The sequence below is a fragment of the Taeniopygia guttata genome, chromosome 5 (assembly GCF_048771995.1).
Source record: "Taeniopygia guttata chromosome 5, bTaeGut7.mat, whole genome shotgun sequence".
In the NCBI taxonomy this organism is placed as follows: domain Eukaryota; kingdom Metazoa; phylum Chordata; class Aves; order Passeriformes; family Estrildidae; genus Taeniopygia; species Taeniopygia guttata.
The window spans coordinates 11,354,772-11,375,831 of NC_133030.1; the positions used below are offsets into that span (position 1 = coordinate 11,354,772).

The window sequence follows — 21,060 nt, forward strand, 5'->3', positions numbered from 1 at the left end:
CAGCTGTCCCCTCGTGGCCGCGGGGACAGGGACCCTGCACACGGCTGGGTCACACCCGCTGCCACGCATGGCACAGTGCTCACACACTGGTACGGAATGGCACGCACGGTGTCACACGCACACAGAGCCACTGTCACACACACCCGTGGTGCCTCTCACACAGTGTCACACACACAATGGCACAAAGGCACAGAGAAAGCGTCACACCCCCACACCTGCTGGCACACAGTGCCACACACGCAGTGTCCCACACTCGGTGTCGCACACGCCGTCAGTGCCACGGCCGGTGTCACGGCCCCTCGCGGGCGGGCGCGGCGGCGGCGCCGTCCCCGCCCAGCCCCGCTGTCCCCGCCCCGCGCCCGGTGCGGCCGCGCCCCGCTCCGCGCTCCGCTGCCGCCGCTCCGGGCGCCGCCGCCGCCCGCGTCCCGGGGCCGCCGAGCCCCTCCCGGCCGCCCCCCGCTCCTCCGCCCGGCTCCTCTCCGGCCCCGTTCCGCTTCCGGGCGCGGTTCCGGTTCCGGGGCCGGCGGGTCGGGTCGGGCCGGGGCCGGTGCGGCGCCGGCGGCGGGGCCGGCGGCGCGGCACGATGGCGGACCTGGAGGCGGTGCTGGCGGACGTGAGTTACCTGATGGCCATGGAGAAGAGCCGCGCCGCGCCCGCCGCCCGCGCCAGCAAGAGGATCGTCCTGCCCGAGCCCAGGTGAGGCCCCTCCGCTTGTCCGTCCGTCCGTCCGCCACCCCCGGTCCCTCGGTCACCCCTTCCCGGCACTGCCTGTACGCGCCCGCGGGTCACAGACACCTCCCGCACACGTGTGTGCCGGTCACACCCGGCCTGACACACGGACACGGACACGCACACGCGGATATGGATACACAAGTGTCACGCCTGTTGCACAGACAGACACACGGACATGGACACACACACACTTCCTGCATGACACAGGGACACACAAACACAGACACACGGACACACACATCCTGCTGTCCCACCCAGCTGTGTGTCCCTTCTGCCGCCGTGTCACACCCATGTGTGCACACACACACACCCCTGTACCCAGGTGTGCAGAGGGTCACGGTCCCCCTTGCCCTGCCAGACCCCGGTGCCCTCCTGTGCCTTCAGTGCCAGGCACCTGTGAAGCTTTTTTAGGGGTGACACTCGTCCCCACCTTCCTTTGGGCTCCAGTGCGTGGGACACGCTGTGATCCTGGCACCCACAACGTGCCACACTTGGGCGGGGACACACAGGATGGTAGGACATGCATGCCACCGGGGCATGGGGACACGGGAGGAGCAGGAGAGGAGCGGGGGGGACAGGGGTCCATCAGGGGCACGGCTGAGCCCCTGGTGTGCCCCCAGCATCCGCAGCGTCATGCAGAAGTACCTGGAGGACCGGGGAGAGGTGACATTTGACAAGATCTTCGCGCAGAAGATCGGTGAGCTGGGGACACGGGGGCTGGGGGGGACACGAGGGGGCAGCGGGGCCAGCACCCACGAGCACATGAGCAAGCATGAGTGGGCTGGGGGGCTGCACTGGTGGCCACCATGGCAGCGAGAGTGGCCACGGGAATGGCAGGGGGGTTGTGGGGCCAGGCTGGGCAGGGGTGCCGGGGGCTGCGCCACATTCCCCACCCTGTGTCCCCTGTCCTGTCACTTCCCCCCACGCCAGCACAAACCGTCTGGGGCAGGAAGCGCCTCTCACTTCCTCCTGCCGCTCCGGCGGTTTCCGGGCACGTCCGCCCTGCTCCGTGTGCCCGCCCGTGCCCCTGCCCCCACTGTGCCCCACAGCAGCCCCCTCACTGCCCCACGCTGTCCCAGGGTGCTGCTCCCCACGCCAGCTGTGCCCTTGTCACCCTGTCACCCTGCCAAGTCCTCACCGGTCCCTGCTTGGCATTCCCCAAGCCTGGCACTGGGGTGGCAGCAGGGCTGGGCAGGCCCAGGGGATGTCCCTGTGTCCCTTGGCCTGGGCCGAGGGGCTGTCACCTCTCACACTGTGACTCTGTCCCTGCAGGCTACCTGCTTTTCCGGGATTTCGCCTTCAACCAAGCTGAGGAGGCCAAGCCCCTGATGGAATTTTACGAGGAGGTGAGAGGGGGACCCAGGGGACAGCTCCCTGCGTGCACCAGGAGTGGGGTTGGTACCTCCAGGGCCCGTGGACACAGTGCCAAGAGCAGCACCCGAGGTGACGCTGCCCACGGAGCTGGAGATACTGTCCGAGGGCATGGGATAACCCCTCCCAAGGGACATGGCACCCAGAGGGGCCACAGTTCCCAGCGTTCCGCGTGCCCCCGTGCCACTGGAGCTGTGCCCTCTCCAGATCAAGAAGTACGAGAAGCTGGACTCGGAGGAGGAGCGAGCCGCCCGCAGCCGCCACATCTTCGACCATTACATCATGAAGGAGCTGCTGGCCTGCTCCCACGTGAGTGCCGGCCGCTGGGGTGGGAGGGATGTCCCCAGTGTGCCCACAGTGTCCTCAGGAGCAGCTCCATACCCCCCACAGGCTCCATCCTGGGAGCCACATCCCAGCCCTATGGATGGGGGTTCCTCTGTGGATCCCTGCTGGCCGCTGTCCCTTCTGCCCAAGGTGACATGGCCTTGTTCCCCTCACAGCCCTTCTCCAAGAGCGCCACAGAGCACGTCCAAAGCCACCTGAGCAAGAAGCAGGTGCCCCCAGATCTCTTCCAGGTGGGCCCCCCAGATCTCTTCCAGGTGTCCTTGCCACCTGTGACACTCAGATGATTAATCCTTAGAAGGGGCTGAGGGTGACAGGAGTCCCTGAAAGTAGGAGGGGGGTGTCCCAGGAGGAATGGAGACCCCGAGGGATGGTGAGAGGGTCCCCAGAATGTTGGGAGTGAGGGGGAATTCCTTGTAGTCGCCATGGGGTGATGGGAGACTGGAGGTAGCAGGGGGTCCTCAGAGGGAGGTGATTGGGACCCTGGATGTCACCCTAGGGGTCCCCAGGGCTGGTGATGTTGGGGTCCCCAGAGACTGAGGTGGCAGAACCATCCCCAGGGGCCTGGAAGTGGCAGTGGGGGGATGTAAAACCCCAGGGGTGGAGGAGACCCCACGTAATGATGGGATCGGTGTGACCTGGGTGGCCCTTGAGGCCCAGCACTGAGCTCTGTGTCCTCCCCAGCCCTACATTGAGGAGATCTGCCAGAACCTGCGTGGGGGCATCTTCCAGAAATTCATTGAGAGGTGAGTTGGGAGGAAATTCCCATGCAGATTGGGGTGTCCCATCCCACCGTCTCCCAACCCAGAGAACGACCAGGAATCCCCACACTGGGGACTTGGGGGTCTCTTCCTTTTCCAAGTGTCCTGGGGGGTGCTCCCTGTCTCGAGACAAACCCAGGGATTCTTTGAAGGCCATGTTTCTCCGGGATCTCCACTCTTGCCCTCTCTGCTCTTCCTTGCAGTGACAAGTTCACACGGTTCTGCCAGTGGAAGAACGTGGAGCTGAACATCCACGTGAGCAGGAATCCCTGCCCCTCACCTCCCAGGGCGGGGATCTGCTTCCATCGAGCCTCTGTGTCCCTCACCTGGGAAAACTGGGGCAGGGCTTGGTGTCCAGGCTCATCCCATTCTCCTCCCCACCCCTCCAGCTCACCATGAACGACTTCAGCGTTCACCGAATCATCGGCCGCGGCGGCTTCGGGGAGGTCTACGGCTGCCGGAAAGCGGACACGGGCAAAATGTAATGGGAATGCTCCGGCACGGAGGGGCCCACCTGGGGTTTTGGGGTGCTGGGGGGTCCCAGTGGCGTTGCTGTGGTCACACGTGTCGGGGGGCTGCGGGAATATTGTCATGGCTGCAGGCGCCCGGGGCTGGCAGGGACGTCACGGCCGTGGGCAGGAGCTGGGTGCTGGCCCTGCTGAGGGGACGTGGTGGCTACAGGGACTCCGTGCCCCTTCCAGGTACGCCATGAAGTGCTTGGACAAGAAACGCATCAAGATGAAGCAGGGCGAGACACTGGCCCTCAACGAGCGCATCATGCTGTCCCTCGTCAGCACTGGGGTGAGGGGACACGGGTGCCGGGCTGGGGACAGAGGCAGGGGACAGGGACAGGGAGGGTGACCCCGTGTCTCCTGCCAGGACTGCCCGTTCATCGTGTGCATGTCCTATGCCTTCCACACGCCCGACAAGCTCAGCTTCATCCTCGACCTCATGAACGGTGAGACCCCGGCCCTGAGCCACCCCCGGGGCACAGAGCCCCCTGCCCACCCCTGCTCCGGGTGACAGCCGGTCCCTGTCCCCACAGGGGGGGACCTGCACTATCACCTGTCCCAGCACGGCGTCTTCTCGGAGGCAGAGATGAGGTTCTACGCTGCCGAGATCATCCTGGGCCTGGAGCACATGCACAGCCGCTTTGTGGTGTACCGTGACCTCAAGGTGACCGTTCCCGCCCGCAGGACATCCCCTGGCCTTTAGACACCCCTCCACTGCCCTGTGGGCACCCACAGGTGTCACAGACCCTGCAGGAGCCCTCAGAACACTGTGGGCACTCGCCCAGCCCAGAGGGCACCCTCAGGCCTAATGGACACCCCAGCAGCAAAATCCATGGGCGCCCTGAGACTTCGGGGGCACTGAGACACCCCCAAATCCCACGGAGCCTCCTGGCTCGCCACCACATAGCCACGGGCCACTCTGGGGCTCAACGTGTCCCCCGGTGTCTCCACAGCCAGCAAACATCCTCCTGGACGAGTTTGGCCACGTCCGCATCTCCGACCTGGGCCTGGCCTGCGACTTCTCCAAGAAGAAGCCCCACGCCAGCGTGTGAGTGTGCCCACACCCCTGCCCGCCCTGCCCCCCTCCCGGGGCGGCCCCTGACCCCCCTGTGCCCCCTCCCCAGGGGCACCCACGGGTACATGGCGCCGGAGGTGCTGCAGAAGGGGGTGGCCTACGACAGCAGCGCCGACTGGTTCTCGCTGGGCTGCATGCTCTTCAAGCTGCTCCGGGGGTGAGTGTGGGCTCAGCTGGGCACAGCTGGGCACCGCTGGGCACCGCTGAACCTCCTGAACCTCCACGCCGCAGGCACAGCCCATTCCGGCAGCACAAGACGAAGGACAAGCACGAGATTGACCGGATGACCCTCACCATGGTGAGCGGGGGCACTGAGGGAGCCGTGGGCAGGGCGTGCACACCCCTGTTCTGGGAGGCACACATGGGGTCAGGCACAGCTGGTCTTTGCCTGGAGCACATGTCTGTGCCCATCTGTGTGTCGGTGTGTGTCCCTGTCCCGCTCACCAGTGTGCTCATGGAATCTCCCACAGGCCGTGGAGCTGCCAGACTCCTTCTCCCCGGAGCTGCGCTCGCTGCTGGAGGGGCTGCTGCAGCGGGATGTCAACCGGCGCCTGGGCTGCATGGGGCGAGGGTGAGTGTCCCCGAGGCCCTCAGGGGAGGGGACACGGTGTGCTGGCACAATCCCCCTGCGGCCACGCTCACCCGCCCTCCTCTTTCCACAGGGCGCAGGAGGTGAAGGAAGAGCCCTTCTTCAAGGGCCTGGACTGGCAGATGGTGTTCCTGCAGAAGGTGAGGGGTGTGTGCCCATGGCTGGGGACAGGGACAAGGACACAGATGTGGGCAGTCGCCCTCTGACCCCCACTGCTGCCCACAGTACCCGCCACCCCTCGTCCCGCCCCGCGGCGAGGTGAACGCGGCCGACGCCTTCGACATCGGCTCCTTTGACGAGGAGGACACCAAGGGCATCAAGGTACCGGGCACAGGGGCTGAGTGTGGGGGCGTGGGACATCCCACAGCCCCTCACCCCAGCATCCCACCCTGCCCAGCTGCTGGAGAGTGACCAGGAGCTGTACCGCAACTTCCCGCTCACCATCTCGGAGCGCTGGCAGCAGGAGGTCACCGAGACCGTCTTTGATGCCGTCAATGCCGACACCGACAAGCTGGAGGCTCGCAAGAAGGCCAAGAACAAGCAGCTGGGCCACGAGGAGGGTGAGTGGGGCGGGGACCCCCACCCTGAGCCAACCCTGGCCACAGCCCAGGTGCTGATCCCGCCTCCCTGTGGTCCCAGAGTATGCCATGGGCAAGGACTGCATCATGCACGGCTACATGGCCAAGCTGGGCAACCCCTTCCTGACGCAGTGGCAGCGCCGCTACTTCTACCTCTTCCCCAACCGCCTGGAGTGGCGCGGGGAGGGCGAGTCGCCGGTAAGGAGGGCACGGCACCAGGGGGTGAGGGCTGGGGGAACCCCGGTGAGGGCTCGGGGACCAGGCTGAGCCTGTCCCCACAGCAGTCCCTGCTCACCATGGAGGAGATCGACTCGGTGGAGGAGACGCAGGTGAAGGAGCGCAAGTGCATCCTGCTCCGCATCCGCGGGGGCAAGCAGTTCGTGCTGCAGTGCGACGTGAGTGTCCCCCCTGGCTGCTGGCCACCTCCTGCTGCCTGCTAGCCATCCCCCCTGCTGCCTGCTAGCGCCTCTTGCTGCCCACTTGCACGATTAGTCCTTCAAGCCATGCCAGGGCATCAATACTGAAAACATGGGGCAACCCCACAGCCCTGGCACCGTGGGGAGGCCCAATCTCCCTGTGCCCTGCCCTGTCCCCCCTCCTGACCCAGTTTCCCACCCCACAGAGCGACCCTGAGCTGGTGCAGTGGCGGAAGGAGCTGCGGGACGCGCAGCGCCAGGCGCAGCAGCTGCTGCAGCGGGTGCCCCGCATGCAGAACAAGCCGCGCTCGCCCGTGGTGGAGCTCAGCAAAGTGCCGTTCATCCAGCGCTCCCCCAACGGGCTCTGACCCCTCCCTGTGCCCCCTTCCCCCTTCCCACCCCACCTCTAATTTATTGGGTTGGGTTCCCACGTGTCCCCCGCTCTCCGTGTGCCCGGGGGCTGTGGGGGGGCACACCCGGTGCCGGTGTCACCCGGGGGTGCGGCTGCGGTGGCGCTGCCGGCGCCGGGCACGCGGCCTGGCACCTTCTCCCCGGTGTGCCCCCCGGTCCTCCAGGAACTCTCCGGCTCAGATGAAGGCAGCCCCCGTCCCTCCCGCCCGCTTCCCAGTGCCGTGTGTGCCAAAGGGGCCGGTGGGGACCCCCGGCCGGCATGTCCCCCCTCCCCGCGCGGCTGTGTCCGTCCCGTGGGTGACACCCCCTCGTGTGCGTGTGTGGCTGTGTGTGAGAGTGTGTGCCCAGGGGGACCCCCTGTAAATACTGTGCCACGGGTCCTCTGTGCCCCCGGCTCTGCCACTGCCCCTCCTGCCCTTCCCAGGGCACCCCCAGCCCCCTGCCCTTCCTCCTGAGGAGAAAGGAGCAGGTGGGACACCCCTTAAATCAGCCACAGGTGGGCATAGGGGTGCCCCCTGCCCCCCCAGTCCCTGGCAGCATCTGTAAATATTGGTCTCTGGTTGCTCTGCCCCCGGGTGCTGGGGGGGCACCGGGCAGGGTGGGCACAGGGCTGGGGCAGTGGGTGAGTGAGGTTTTCATGAGCAGAGATGTGAGAACGCCAAAAGAAAAAGAGTTTTTATAATAAAAAGATAGAAAAACACCATCCGGCTCCACCTCACTGCTGTGGGGAGAGATGGCTCCACGCCCGCTGAGGGTGGCATGGAATCCTTGTCACCTCCTGTGGTGTGGGAGCTTCTTGTATGTCCCCCAATGGACACATCGGCACTCCGGGGACATCCTGGAGCATCCCCGAGCCCCACAGGATGGGGGTCCCGGGCCAGTGTGGGCTGCCCGCAGGTATGATCTTGGCTGTCACTTGTCACCAGGCAGTGCAGGTGCCACCTCTCCTGCCCACACCCTGCCTGCGGGCAGCGCGTCAGGGCGTGGCACAGCTGGGCTGGTGCTCCGGCATTCCTGGGGAACGGCTGGGCTGGGATGGGATGGGCTGGGCTGGGCTGGGATGGGATGGGCTGGGATGGGATGGGCTGGGATGGGATGGGCTGGGATGGGATGGGATGGGATGGGATGGGATGGGATGGGATGGGATGGGATGGGATGGGATGGGATGGGATGGGATGGGATGGGATGGGATGGGATGGGATGGGATGGGATGGGATGGGATGGGATGGGATGGGATGGGATGGGATGGGATGGGATGGGATGGGATGGGATGGGATGGGATGGGATGGGATGGGATGGGATGGGATGGGATGGGATGGGATGGGATGGGATGGGATGGGATGGGATGGGATGGGATGGGATGGGATGGGATGGGATGGGATGGGATGGGATGGGATGAACTCAGGAGTGGATGCACGACAGTTCTGAGCTGCAGGTACCAACTGATGTTATGATGTAAAAGAGGTCAGGGAGCCCCGGGCACCGGCAGCCCCCGGTACCGGAGGTCAGCTGGGGGCCAATGGGTCCCTGGTTTCAACCCCGATGGGGGACTGTGAGAGGGGGCGGCTCCGGGCTGTGTCCGGTACCGGTTCCAGTCCCATTCCCGGTGCTGCTGCAGTGGCGGTGCCCACAACCACGGTTCTCTGTGCCGGTGCCATTCTCAGCGCCTGCTCCCATTCCCGTTCCCGGTGCTAATTACGTTTCCGGTGCCCCACTCCCGATACCTCGTTGCCTTTCCCGCTGCCCGTTCCCGTGCCCGGTGCCAATGCCGTTTCCGTGCCCGGAGCCTGTTCCCCTTCCTGGAGCCCCGTTCCCTTTGGCGATGCCCGGTGCCAATGCCCGTTCCCTTTGCCGGTGCCCGTTCCCGGTGGCGATGCCGTCCCCTTTCCCCGCTCCCCTCCGGCGCTCCCGGTGCCGCCGCCTGTTCCCGGTGCCCGGTGCGGCCCCGCCCCGCGCCGCCGCGCTGCGCCGCCGCCGCCCCCGCGCAGCCATTGCGGGCAGGCCCCGCGCTGCGGCCCGGTCCGTCCGCCCCGGCGGCCCCGGGGACATGGTGCCGGGATGGCCCGGCCCGCCGAGACCTTCCCGCTGCACCGGCTCGTCTGGCACAACCGGCACCAGGCGCTGGACAGCGCCCTGCGCGCGGGGACGGTGCGAGCGGCGCCGGGAGCGGCGCCGGGGAGCGGGCACCCCCCACGCACCGGCACCGGGAACGGCAGCGGGCGGGAGGGAGAACGGCGGGGCCCGCAGCGCGGGATGGGGGACTGGAGCGCTGGGAATGCCGCGGGGGACTGGGAACGCCGGGGGAAACCGGGAACGCTCCGCGCGGGGGGAGGGGAGGAGGGGGATGCTGGTAGAGCTGGAAGCGCCGGGAGCACCGCTGGGAGATACTGGGAGCACTGGGAGATACTGGGAGCACTGGGGGGATGGGGAGCCTTGAGGGACTGGGAGCGTTAGGGAAGGCTGGGCACACAGGGCACTGGGAGCTCTGCAGAGGGACTGGAAGCACTGGGAGGACTGGGAAACCGGGGACACGGGGGACTGGGGGAACTGGAGGGAGGCTGGGAAGACTGGGAGCATGGGGAGCTGGTGGCACTGGGTGGGGGGGACAGCCCTGGGAGCATCTGGGGGAACTGGGAGTGATGTGGGGACTGGGAGTACCAGGGGAGACAGAGACTCAGGAGACTGGGAGCACTGGAAGAACTGGTGGCACTGGAAGGACTGGTGACACTGGGATAATAAGGGACTGTAGCGCCAAAGGCCTGGAAGCAACTGGGAGCGCTGGGATCGGGTTAGCTGCACTGGGAGAAGAGGGGGCTGGGAGCACCAGGCCTTGGGAGCACGGGGACCACAGGGGGAGCACTGGGGTGGCACGGGGAGGGGGCAGTGACCCCACCACCCTTCCAGCACGACGTGGAGCTGACAGACCCGCGGGGCCGGACGCCCCTGGAGCTGGCCGTGTCTCTGGGCCACCTGGAGTCCGTGCGGGTGCTGCTGCGGCACAACGCCAACGTGGGCCGGGAGAATGCCAACGGATGGACGGGTACAGGGACACCACGGGGACTTGGGGACACCATCCAGGGCTGCGGGCGGCCTCCAGCTGATGGCGCCCCGTGTCCCCAGTGCTGCAGGAGGCGGTGAGCACGGGGGACCCCGAGATGGTGCAGCTGGTGCTCCAGTACCGTGACTACCAGCGGGCGACGCGGCGCCTCGCCGGCATCCCTGAGCTGCTCAGCAAACTGCGGCGGGTACAGCCCCCCCAGAACTGCACCCTGCAGCCCAGAGCTCCCCAGGGACACCCACCAGCCCCATCCCTTTGCTCAAGACTCCCCACCTCTCCAGCGACTCCAGCAGAGACCCCCCAAGTGTCCCCAGGACCCCCTGTCTCCTCAATGAGCCCACTCTTTCCCCAGGGACACTCTGCCTATCCAGCCCCACTTCCCCACATTGCCCTGATCCCCACTCAGGACCCCAATAGGGATCCCCAGCCCTGCTCTCCAGACTTCCCACATCCTCAGTGGTCTGGGAAGAGACCCCCAATTCTCCCCAGAAGCCCCCATTGACTCGTTTTTTTCCCTGGGGACCCCCAGCTTATCCTTTTCCTCTGGGACTTGCTGCTTATCCTTCCCTATGGACCAGCACTAATGACGCCACTCTCTCTGATCCCCGCTCAGGACCCCAAAGGGACCCCTATCCCTTCTCCCCAGACTGCTCCCCCCTCCCCAGTGACCCCAGCAGGGAGTCTCCAGCCCCTCCACATCCCCCACCATGCTCCTCATCCCTTCCAGGCATCCGACTTCTACGTGGAGATGAAGTGGGAGTTCACGAGCTGGGGTGAGCGTGGCTGGGCTGGGCGGGGGAAGGGGGTCCCCAGGGCCCCCCGGCCGCGGGGCTGAGGGGTCCCTGTGCCCGCAGTGCCCCTGGTGTCCAAGGTGTGTCCCAGTGACGTGTACCGCGTGTGGAAGCGCGGCGAGAGCCTGCGGGTGGACACCACCCTGCTGGGCTTCGAGCACATGACGTGGCAGCGCGGCCGCCGCAGCTACATCTTCAAGGGGGAAGGTCAGCTCCACCCCCCCGCCGCCCCTCTGTCCCCTTGGGGAGCCCCCAGGCCCCCTGCACCCCCCTGTAAGGCCCTGTCTGGATTCCCTGGGGGCCCTCCAGTCTTTGTGGGGAGCCACAGATTATAGCCCTGCACTATAAGTGCACCCCTATAAAGACCCCAGACTCCCTATAGGGACTTCCCTGGAGAGCCCCCAGACCCTCTGCACTATTCATACTCCCATGAGGACCTCCCAGATCCCCTCTAGGGACCACTTGGGATTCCAGTTCCCCCCTCCCAAAGGGAACACCTCAATTCTTTTACACGGTACCAGGCACCCCCAATTCCCCAGATCTCCCCAAGGAAACCTCAATTCCCTCTTCCTGAGGGAACCACCTCATCTCCTACATGTACGAGGAATCCCCCCCCATCCCCCCAGCTCCCCAGTGCCCCCCAGGCCTGGGGTTGTGATGGGGTCTGACCCCTGCGGTGTCCCCATGCAGACGAGGGGGCCGTGGTGATGGAGGTGGACCACGACAAGCAGGTGGTGTACACGGAGACGCTGGCGCTGGCCCTGCACGAGCCCGAGCTGCTGCTGGCGGCCATGCAGCCCACCGAGGAGCACGTGGCCGGCCGGCTCACCTCACCCATCGTCTCCACACACCTGGACACCCGGAACATCGCCTTCGAGAGGTGGGGAGGGGAAGGGAAGGGAAGGGAAGGGAAGGGAAGGGAAGGGGGAAGGGAAGGGAAGGGAAGGGAAGGGAAGGGAAGGGAAGGGAAGGGAAGGGAAGGGAAGGGAAGGGAAGGGAAGGGAAGGGAAGGGAAGGGAAGGGAAGGGAAGGGAAGGGAAGGGAAGGGAAGGGAAGGGAAGGGAAGGGAAGGGAAGGGAAGGGAAGGGAAGGGAAGGGAAGGGAAGCTCTCAGCAGGAAGGGGCCACGCGAGGGGGAAGCACGAGCGAAGGGGAAGGAAGCGCTGGTGCAAGAGGGTGAGGCCCCCACTCCCCCAGGAACAAGTCTGGGATCTGGGGCTGGCGCTCGGAGAAGATGGAGGTGGTCAGCGGCTACGAGGCCAAGGTGAGCACGGAGACAGGGAGGGACTCTGGGGACAGCCTGGAGTGTGGCAGGCCTGATGGTGTCCCCACACAGGTGTACAGTGCCAGCAACGTGGAGCTGGTCACCAAGACCAGGACGGAGCATCTCTCTGACCAGGACAAGTCACGCAGCAAAGGTGACAGCCCTGTCAGCCAATCAGGGGACCTGTACCTGGTGGGGACACGCCACCCTTCTGGGTGGCACAGGTGTCAGGTGTGGGAAACTGGGGGAATAATGTGACAGGCGTAGGACAGTGTGCAGTGTGCCACCCATGAGGGGTGTGACCGGTGACAGACCTGAGGGTCCCTCCTCACACCTGACCCCTCACCCCCTCTCCCCCCAGGCTCCAAGACCCCCTTCCACTCCTTCCTGGGCATTGCGCAGCAGCACGGCACCCACAACGGGGTGAGTGGCCATCCCAGGGGTCCCTGGGGAAGCTGGGGGTCTCCAGGGGGGCTGAGCGGTGCTGCTGTCCCCCCAGGCACCTGTCCTGCAGGCTGCCAGCCCCACCAACCCCACGGCCATCACCCCCGAGGAGTACTTCGACCCCCACTTTGACCTGGAGACCCGCAACATCGGGCGCCCCATCGAGATGTCCAGCAAGGTGCAGAGGTGAGGCCACCGCCCCAGGGTCAGGACACAGGGGACGGTGACGGAGTCCTTGGGGCTGTGCCTCTGTTGTCCGTACCTCGGGGGTGTTGCCAGGGCGGTGGCACTGGGGTGGTGCCGGTAGCCGGTGGCCCCGCCGGGTCCCCATGCCCATGGTGGTGCCCGGGCAGGTTCAAGGCGACGCTGTGGCTGTGCGAGCAGCACCCGCTGTCGCTGGCGGAGCAGGTGACGCCCATCATCGACCTCATGGCCATCTCCAACGCCCACTTCGCCAAACTGCGCGACTTCATCACCCTCAAGCTGCCCCCTGGCTTCCCCGTCAAGATCGGTGAGAGGGAAAGCTTCATTTGGGGTGGGATTAATAGGGGCAGGAGTTCATTGGGGCCTTGACTGACAGCTGTACCCACAGAGATCCCCCTGTTCCACGTGCTCAACGCCCGCATCACCTTCAGCAACCTGTGTGGGTGTGACCAGCCCCTGGGCTCCGTGCGGATCTGCGCCCCTCAGGAGCCCTCTGGCACCCACCCCCCTGGCACCCAGCCCTCCGGGCCCAGAGGTGAGCCTGGGGGGCCAGGGGGGTCCTGGGGCCAGGGGATGCCGGGATTCTGTGGATATAGAATGGTGTGGGTGTGGGGTGATGTGGGGTGTCGCAGGATGCCATGGGGAGCTGCGGGGTGGCATGAGGTGCCGTGGGCGCAGTGTGCCATGGAGGTGGCGTGCCGTGGGACACCGCGGGGTGCCACGGGGACACCCGAGGGTGCTGACGGCTCCCGTGCGTGGCAGCATGGCCGTTCCCGTGCGAGGTGGAGGCGGGCATGTTCGAGGTGCCCGCGGGGTACACGGTGCTGGGCGCGGGGCGCAGCGAGCCCCTGCGCGATGAGGACGACGACCTGCTGCAGTTCGCCATCCAGCAGAGCCTGCTGGACGCCGGCACCGAGACCGACCAGGTGAGGCCACGTCCCCTCACCTGGACACGCCCCACACGCACCTGGGCACGCCCCTAACATGTGGCCACACCCCACAGGTGACCATCTGGGAGGCGCTGACCAACACGCGCCCCGGCGCGGAGCCGCCGCCCTACGATGAGGACCTGCAGCTGGAAAGGTGAGGTTCCATCTGTGGGGGCGTGGCCTGGGGTGCCACACACACCTCACCTGGGCAGGGCCAAACTGGGAGGGGCAGGGGTTAAAGGTGTCCGGGTGGGGCAGACGCAGGGGCCATGGGGTTAGAGAAGCGGGGCTAAAGGTGTCAGGGTGTGGCCAGGGCAGGGGCTGAAAGTGAGGAGCTTCTTGCTGTCCACAGGGTGTGGCCATAATGGGCGTGGCTAAGCGCAGGTGTGGGTGTGGCTAGCAGCTGGGTGGGGCATGTGGGGAGGGGCATGGCTCTCCAGGCCATTTAAGGGCTGTGCAGGAGGTGTGGCCAGCAGGGGTGGGGCACGGGTGTGGCAGAGGAGGCGTGGCTCCCATGACACGGGCGTGGCTCCCATGACATGGGTGTGGCTCCCATGACATGGGCGTGGCTCCCATGACACAGGTGTGGCTCCCATGACATGGGTGTGGCTCCCATGACGTGGGCATGGCTCCCATGACACGGGTGTGGCTCCCATGACATGGGCATGGCTCCCATGACACGGGCATGGCTCCCATGACACGGGAGTGGCTCCCATGACATGGGCGTGGCTCCCATGACACGGGTGTGGCTCCCATGACACGGGTGTGGCTGCTGTCCCCTCCGCAGGGCGCTGCAGGAGAGCATGCTGCTGCAGGCTGGGCCCAGCACCGAGCCCCCAGCTGCCGGGAGCCCCCCAGGCGCAGGTGGCGGGAGCCCCCCTGGTCCCCCCGGCTACGGCAGCTTCGCGGAGCAGCTGCGCCTGGCCATGGCGCTGTCGGAGCGGGAGCAGGAGGAGCGGGAGCGGCGGCGGCGGGAGGAGGACGAGGAGCTCCAGCGCATCCTGCGCCTCTCCCTCACCGAGAAGTAGCGCCCCGGGGCGCTCCACGCCGGCACGGGGACATCCCGGGTGTCCCATGTGGGGTCACCCCACGCAGGGACGCAGATGTCCCGCGTGGGGACACCCCTGGCAGGGATAGGGACACCCCACCCAGGGGACACCCCGGTGCGGGTGCTATCCCACACCGGGGTGCCCCAGCGCAGGCACAGCCCTGCCTGGGGAGCAGCCGGTGCCGGGATGGCCCCCCCGTGATGGGGACCCCCCTGATGTGGGCACAGCCCCCGTGCAGGGGATTTGATCCAGGGATCCTCCTACCCCCGGGACCCCCAATCCAGGGCTCTTCTCCCACCAGGCTCAAACCTCAGCCCAGGGACCCTCACCTGGGGACCACCCCTCCAGGGATACCCCTGTGCCCAGGACCCCTCCCTAGGGACCCCCCTCCTCTTTGGTGTTGTACTGTGACCCCACTGGGGGCAGGATGGACCCGGGGGTCCCCGTGGGATGCAGGTGACCCCTGTTTTAAGGCACTGCAGTGTGGGGGAGACTTCTGGGGGACCCCCAAGCCTCATCCTTTGGGGCAGTGGGGGGACAGGGGGGCCCCGAATGTCTGTACATATACATATACATATATATTATATATATATATATATATACACATGTGTGTCTGTGCCTGGGGCGTGATGGGTGGGGTGTCCCAGGGGTGGAGCCTGGGAAAAGGGATGGATCCTGCAGGTAGGGTGGGGCTCAGGTGATGGGGCTCATCCAGTAAGCGAGTGGGTGGCACTAGTGGGCTGCTCCTCCTCAGCTCGCCCCAAATCTGGCCCAGTGCCCCCATTCCTGGCCCAGGGATTGGTTTATTTTGTTTATATTAGATGGGAAAAGACCCCTGCCCAGGGAGGGGAGCTTAGCTGAGGATCCCTGGGGATCACAAGGGGTTATTTGGGGGTGAGCTGATGGGGACACTTGGAGCATTCCCACCATTTAAACCTGGGGTGTCCCAGGTGCCAGGGTCCCTCGGGGGGTCCGCAGTTTCTGGGGATCCGGGGAAGGCATCACACGTTCTGGGCGCCTGGGGGAGGCTCCCAAGAGCCAGGGACCCTCGGGTGCTTCCCACTTTGGGAGGATCTGGGGGTGTCTCGAGTGCTGGAGTGTCAATCCTGCCTTGTCCACACCGATGTGGGGCCCGGGGGGTTCCGGGGCACCGGGGAGGTGCCGCTCTGAGCACGGGCGCTCCGGGGGTCCCGGCCGCGGCGTTCCCGTGGCGGGGGGAGCCGTGCCGTGCCGGGCCGTGCCCGGGGCCGTGCCCGCTCCCGCTGCCTTTCCCGTTCCCGTCCGGGCGGGGCAGCGGCGGCGCTTCCTGGTGCGGGGGGGCGGCGCGGCGGGGCATGGCGCTGGTGACGGTGCGGCGGGCGGGGGGCTCCGCCGGGGGCCCCGCGGTGAGTGCGGCACCGGGGCGGGCGGGGACGGGGCATCCCGGCGGGGACGGCACGGGGGGCGGGCGGGGGGTCCCGGAGCCCCGGGATGTCCCGGTGCGGGCTGGCACGGCGGCTCCCGGGGGAGTACGGGCTGTCCCAGAGCCGCGGGGGCCCCGGTGCGGGGGCACCGGGCCGGTTGGGGCGTCCCGGAGCTCCCGCGGGTCCCGGTGCCCTGGCGAAACGGGTGGTGCGGGGGATCCCGGTGTGGGGCTGCGCGGGGTCTCTCGGAGCCCGGGGGTTCCCGGTGCTGCGGAAGGTCCCGGTGAGGAAGGTCCCGCCGTCCCGGGGCTGTCCCAGCGCGGAGGTGGAGGGGTGAAGGTTGCTCCGGTCGCTGCCGGTGCGGGGTCATCCCAGGCGCTTCCGACGGGACTTTCCTGGGAGTTTGCTGGGAGCAGAGGTGCCCTCAGACACGTTGGAGTTTCCTGTACTCCCGGCTGGGGCTTCCCCACAGCTCAGGGAGGAACATGGGGGTGTGGATGGGGGTGTTTGTCCCTGGTTGCTCCCGCTCACTTTGCCACGCTCTCCCGCTCCCTTGGCTGTCCCTGTGTCCTCCAGTGCTGACCCCCACACTCCCCCAGTAACCACTGGGCCTTTCTGGGGGTTCATCCCAGGCCTCCCCTTCCAGTGCTTTCACCCTGCGAGGGATCAGGGGCACAGGGACAGGACACCCCCACTGCCGTCTCGAGGGGGTTCCCCAGGGATCCATCTCCACAGTGGGACCCCCAGAGGGTCCCCATGTCCCCCGTTGGGCCCACACTATTCAGTGGGGGCAGGGGTGGGCTTAGGAGGTCACTGGACTGTGGTGTCCGTGCTGGTGGGAGGTTGTGGGACCCCCGAGCCTGGTCCACACCCTGGGGTCACACTTCCCCCAGGAACTGCCTCCCAATTTACAGGAGGAAGATGCTCCCAGACGTGGCCAACTGCAGCGACGGTGAGAGGGGGCTCCAAAACCTCGGGGTGGGATGGAGACTCAATTTCACCCCTTTGGGGGAGCACTCTGGGGGTGTCCTGGGTGCTCAGGACCCTCCTGCCCCCCAGGCAAAGCTTTGTCATGGTCAAGGGGGCAGCGCGGCTCCTGCCTGCGGAGGAGCCCCCCCCGGCCGAGCCCCCCCCAGCCGAGCCCCCCTGCCAGGCCCCGGGACAGCAGGAGCAGCACCTGCACCTCATGATGCAGCTGCTGCGCCCCCAGGACGCCATCCGGCTGGTAGGACATGGATCCCCCTGCAGGAACGTGGGGATGGCATGGGGACAGGGAAAGAGATGGATGGGTCAGGAGCAGGACCAGGATGGGGATGGGATGTGGATGGGGACAAGGTGGGGAGAGAAAATGGACAGGATAGGACGGATGGGCTGGGCTGGGGATGGGGATGAGATGGAATGAAGGTGGGGACAGGATGGGGATAGTATGGGACAGGACAGGATTGGGATGGAAACAGGAACATGGAGGGAATGTGATAGGGATGGGATGGGGACAGGATAGGATGGGATGGAGATAGAGATGGAACGGGAAGTGATGAGGAGGGGACACGGCCCAGCCTGATGCTCCTCCCGGTCACTGGGAGCACTGGGAAGGGGCAGATCCCCCCTGCAATGCCCGCCGTCCCGGCAGGCGGTGCGGCTGGAGTCGGCGCGGCCGCGGCGGGTGCGGTACCTGCTGCTGGTGCGGCCGGAGGAGGCGGGAGCCGAGGCCGAGACGGCGCTGCTGGGAGTGGATTTCGCCCACGAGGGGTGAGCGGGGTGCGGGGGGGGCCCGGGGAGGCGTCGGCACCCCCTGACCTCTGCCTGCCCCAGGGCCACCCGCTGCACCCTGGGCATGGTGCTGCCCCTCTGGAGCGACACCCAGGTGTTCCTCGACGGCGACGGGTAAGGGTGGGACAGAATTGTGGCACAGGGAGGGGCTTAGGGGGGATGGGGTGCCCACCCTGACCCACGTGTGTGCCCGTGATGCCCAGGGGGTTCAGTGTGACATCGGGGGGACAGACACGCATCTTCAAGCCCATCTCTGTGCAGACCATGTGGTGAGCGAGGCCTGGGCGTGACCACGGGGGGCACGGTGGGGACCACCCTGGGCACGAGGGGGTGTGGGTGGCATGGTGAGCACAAGGGGGGTGGGCATCACCTCGGGGACTGGGGACACGAGCACGGCCAGGAGCACAGGGGATCTCAGCTGCACAGCAGACACGGGGGATGTGGCACTGCTGGGGACACAAGGGATGCCATCACCATCCTGAGCATGGGGATGTGGGCACCACACTGGACATGGGGATTTGGGTATCACCATGGGCAGCACCACGGGCACCTGGGCACAGTCACGGGGAAGGAGCTGGGGAGGGCTTGGGTGACACCCACACGCTGGGGACAGCCAGTGAGGGGGACACGGCTGTCGGGGCGGTGCCGGGGTGCGGTGGCAGTGCAGCGGTGGCAGGTGCTGTGCGGCAGGGCCGTGCTGCAGGAGCTGCACCTCGCCTGCGAAGACGCAGCCCGCGGCGGGCACATCCCTGGTGGCCCCGCGCTGGCCTGGGCCCGCGGCTACGCAGCGGCGCTGGGCTCGGAGCAGAGCTGCCTCAACGAGTGGCTGGCCATGGCCGACCTCGAGTCCGTGCGCCCCGCCTCGCCCACGCCCCTCCGGTAAGGTCCCTGTGGCGCCCCTGCCACACCCCGCTCTGCTGGCCAATCGCTGCCGCGCCTGGCAGGGCGTGGCCGGGGTGGGGCAGGGGACACCAGTGACAAGGCGGTGCCGGTGCCAGGCCAGCCACGCCGGAGCTGTCGGAGCAGGCGGTGCGGGCGCTGCTGCGGGAGGTGATGGCCACCGCCGACCTGGAGAATGTCACATCCAAGGAGGTGGGTGGCACCTGGGTGGCAGCGTGTCCTGGGGACCGGACAGGCTGGGCAGGGCCATCCCTCACCCAGGGTGACACCCAGGTGCGGGAGGAGCTGGAGCGGCGCACGGGGCACAGCCTGGCCGAGCACAAGGATTTCATCGACAACGAGATGCTGCTGGTGCTGGCGCAGATGGATCGGCCTTCCCGTGTCTTCCCGCACCTCTTCCTGGTGGGCAGCAGTGCGGGCACAATGGGCAGGGCTGGTGGCAGTGTCCCCTCCCCTCACTGCTGTCACCACACAGGGCTCCGAGTGGAACGCAGCCAACCTGGAGGAGCTGCAGCAGAATAGGTGAGCATGGGGTGGCAGCATTGCGGGGTGGCATGGGGTCACCACGGGCTGCTGCTGCAGCGTCACTCATATCACCACAGGGTCACCCACATCCTGAACGTGGCGCGGGAGATCGACAACTTCTTCCCGGCGCTGTTCACGTACATGAACGTGCGGGTGTACGATGAGGAGGCGGCTGAGCTCCTGCCCCACTGGAACGACACTTTCCTCTTCCTCTCCCGCGTCCGGTCAGCGGGCACAGGGGGTGACACCATGGGGGACATGGGGGGCACAGGGGCTGGAGGTGTGGCAGGGGAGAGGGGGACATGGGGAGGGGTCCTGATGACTGAGGTGCTGGGGTGCACTGGGAGCTGGAGAGTGCTGGGGCATGGATCCCAGGGAGCAGTGGGGTGGCTGGGGACGTGAAGACCTCTGGGGACACTGGGATGGCTGGAGGATGCTGGCAGCCCTGGGGATACTGGGACGGCTGGGGGACACTGGGAGCCCTGTGGACACGGTGTCCCTGGTGACTCCCAGGGTGGCTGGGGGACACTGGGAGCCCTGTGGACACAGTGTCCCTGGTGACTCTGGGGTGGCTGGGCGACACTGGGAGCCCTGTGGACATGGTGTCCCTGGTGACTCCGGGGTGGCTGGGGGACACTGGGAGCTCTGTCCCCAAGTTGCCTGTGCCATGGTGCCAGCGGTGGGTGCCACAGGGCAGCGGGAGGCCGGGCGCTGGTGCACTGCCGGATGGGGCTGAGCCGCTCGGCCGCCACGGTGCTGGCCTACGCCATGAAGGAGTTCGGCTGGCCCCTGGAGCGGGCGCTGCGGCACGTCCGGCACTGCCGGCCCGGGGTCCTGCCCAACCCCGGCTTCATGCGCCAGCTCGACTTCTACCAGGGCATCCTGAGCGCCAGGTGGGTGAGGACAGGTGGGTGGGGACACATGGGTGGGTCTGGAATAACCACACCCCTATGGATAAGAGGGTGGGGCCTGTTGGGACCACTTTGCAGGGAGTGGGTAGGGCTTCTGGGGCCGTGTCCTACCTGGGAAAGGTGTGGGAAATTTTGTGGGGGAGGATCCCAGGGGAACTCCACCCTGCCGAGTGGGTGTGGGTCCCAGCAGGGGGAGTGGCCGGGTGCTGATTGACAGGTCTGTGGCAGCCGGCACAGCAGCCTGTGGGAGCCCCGGGCGGCCGAGCAGGCACCGCACCCCGAAGAGGATACCGTGAGGGACACAAGTGGCCTGTCCCTGCTGTCCTCCCCGCTGGCGTCCCCGCAGCCCTCCGAGGAGGACGCAGCCGGTGGGGGTCTGCTGGGGGCCTCCCGGCGCCCCCGCATCTCCCTGTGCTCTGTCATGCGGAGCATCAGCCTGCTGGAGAACCCCGAGCCCCCCGAGCTGCTGGGGGAGCCCCTGGCCGAGGATGTGAGCAGGGGTCAGGGCGGGATGGGGGGTCCAGCTGTGGGGTGACAGCAGCATTGGATGACCCCGCTGTCCCCCCTCAGGTGTTTGAGGCCACGGAGGAAGCAGAGTGTCCCTCCCCGAGGTCACGACCCTCGTCTCGCCCGCGCCGGGTGGTGCGCCAGGCCAGCCTGGATGGTGTCCCCGGCCCGTTTTGTGACCACACCCACAGCGATGGCCACACCCAGTGCCACACCCATGCGCCTGGCCACACCCACACGGATGAACCCACTCCCTAATTTGGGAGCGATGGGACGGCGCCTCCTCACTGACACAGCCACAACGGGAGGGGCGTGGCCCGCGCCTGGGGGCGTGGCCAGCGAGCCGGCACGCCCCGCCCACACCCTGCGGCTGGGCGGTGCCTCAGCCCCACCCGCACAAACACCGACACCGCTCCTGCACTGGCAATAAAGTGTGGAAATGGCAGCCCCTGACGGCTTTGTGACCCTGAGCATTTGGAGGGTGGGCTGCTGTCAATAGGGACCCGAGCGAACGCCTTG

General features: G+C 67.0%; 3 protein-coding genes and 1 long non-coding RNA gene across 6 annotated transcripts; 3 read left to right on the top strand and 1 right to left on the bottom strand.

Annotated features, from left to right (window-relative positions):
• The first annotated feature begins 209 nt into the window (after positions 1-209).
• GRK2 (G protein-coupled receptor kinase 2) lies at positions 210-7,487 on the top strand. Of its 3 annotated transcripts, none has more exons than XM_072929541.1 (21): positions 210-696; positions 1,353-1,429; positions 2,005-2,078; positions 2,311-2,412; positions 2,604-2,702; positions 3,130-3,191; positions 3,410-3,461; positions 3,596-3,687; positions 3,908-4,007; positions 4,086-4,164; positions 4,252-4,382; positions 4,672-4,766; positions 4,843-4,950; positions 5,025-5,091; positions 5,264-5,364; positions 5,456-5,522; positions 5,608-5,703; positions 5,780-5,942; positions 6,022-6,158; positions 6,245-6,355; positions 6,583-7,487. In XM_072929541.1, exons 1-21 carry the CDS (start codon positions 584-586, stop codon positions 6,742-6,744), a joined length of 2,088 nt encoding a protein of 695 aa, XP_072785642.1. In that variant the 5' UTR covers positions 210-583; the 3' UTR covers positions 6,745-7,487. The 3 variants fall into 3 exon arrangements, with proteins under 3 accessions (XP_072785642.1, XP_072785641.1, XP_002190566.2); XM_072929540.1 differs by having other exon boundaries at positions 212-696; positions 6,242-6,355; XM_002190530.6 differs by having other exon boundaries at positions 354-696; positions 2,604-2,678; positions 6,242-6,355.
• LOC140684244 (uncharacterized) lies at positions 7,438-8,678 on the bottom strand. Its single transcript, XR_012056209.1, has 2 exons — positions 8,512-8,678; positions 7,438-7,801 (listed from the first exon to the last, which is right to left on the bottom strand). It is a non-coding gene; the product is annotated as an uncharacterized lncRNA (long non-coding RNA).
• Positions 8,679-8,737: 59 nt separating this feature from the next.
• Positions 8,738-15,127, top strand: ANKRD13D (ankyrin repeat domain 13D). Its single transcript, XM_030273542.4, has 15 exons — positions 8,738-8,935; positions 9,692-9,827; positions 9,908-10,032; positions 10,573-10,618; positions 10,700-10,843; positions 11,327-11,516; positions 11,833-11,899; positions 11,972-12,053; positions 12,261-12,322; positions 12,399-12,529; positions 12,697-12,854; positions 12,936-13,082; positions 13,310-13,473; positions 13,551-13,630; positions 14,264-15,127. Exons 1-15 carry the CDS (start codon positions 8,846-8,848, stop codon positions 14,502-14,504), a joined length of 1,863 nt encoding a protein of 620 aa, XP_030129402.4. The 5' UTR covers positions 8,738-8,845; the 3' UTR covers positions 14,505-15,127.
• A 678-nt stretch (positions 15,128-15,805) lies between these two features.
• Positions 15,806-20,986, top strand: SSH3 (slingshot protein phosphatase 3). Its single transcript, XM_041716474.2, has 14 exons — positions 15,806-15,910; positions 16,843-16,880; positions 16,988-17,153; positions 17,559-17,677; positions 17,741-17,812; positions 17,902-17,967; positions 18,389-18,577; positions 18,697-18,790; positions 18,872-19,000; positions 19,074-19,120; positions 19,201-19,347; positions 19,816-20,016; positions 20,263-20,524; positions 20,605-20,986. Exons 1-14 carry the CDS (start codon positions 15,860-15,862, stop codon positions 20,797-20,799), a joined length of 1,776 nt encoding a protein of 591 aa, XP_041572408.2. The 5' UTR covers positions 15,806-15,859; the 3' UTR covers positions 20,800-20,986.
• The last annotated feature ends 74 nt before the right edge of the window (positions 20,987-21,060 follow it).

Coding starts and splice junctions, on each gene's coding strand:
- SSH3 (XM_041716474.2), top strand. CDS start 15,860: ATGGCGCTGGTGACGGTGCGGCGGGCGGGGGGCTCCGCCGGGGGCCCC. Junction 16,881..16,987: donor CGTGGCCAACTGCAGCGACG/GTGAGAGGGGGC, acceptor CCTGCCCCCCAG/GCAAAGCTTTGTCATGGTCA. Junction 17,678..17,740: donor GTGGATTTCGCCCACGAGGG/GTGAGCGGGGTG, acceptor TGCCTGCCCCAG/GGCCACCCGCTGCACCCTGG.
- ANKRD13D (XM_030273542.4), top strand. CDS start 8,846: ATGGCCCGGCCCGCCGAGACCTTCCCGCTGCACCGGCTCGTCTGGCAC. Junction 12,054..12,260: donor GGACAAGTCACGCAGCAAAG/GTGACAGCCCTG, acceptor CTCTCCCCCCAG/GCTCCAAGACCCCCTTCCAC. Junction 13,631..14,263: donor GAGGACCTGCAGCTGGAAAG/GTGAGGTTCCAT, acceptor TCCCCTCCGCAG/GGCGCTGCAGGAGAGCATGC.
- GRK2 (XM_072929540.1), top strand. CDS start 584: ATGGCGGACCTGGAGGCGGTGCTGGCGGACGTGAGTTACCTGATGGCC. Junction 3,462..3,595: donor ACGTGGAGCTGAACATCCAC/GTGAGCAGGAAT, acceptor CCACCCCTCCAG/CTCACCATGAACGACTTCAG. Junction 4,767..4,842: donor AAGAAGCCCCACGCCAGCGT/GTGAGTGTGCCC, acceptor CCCCCTCCCCAG/GGGCACCCACGGGTACATGG.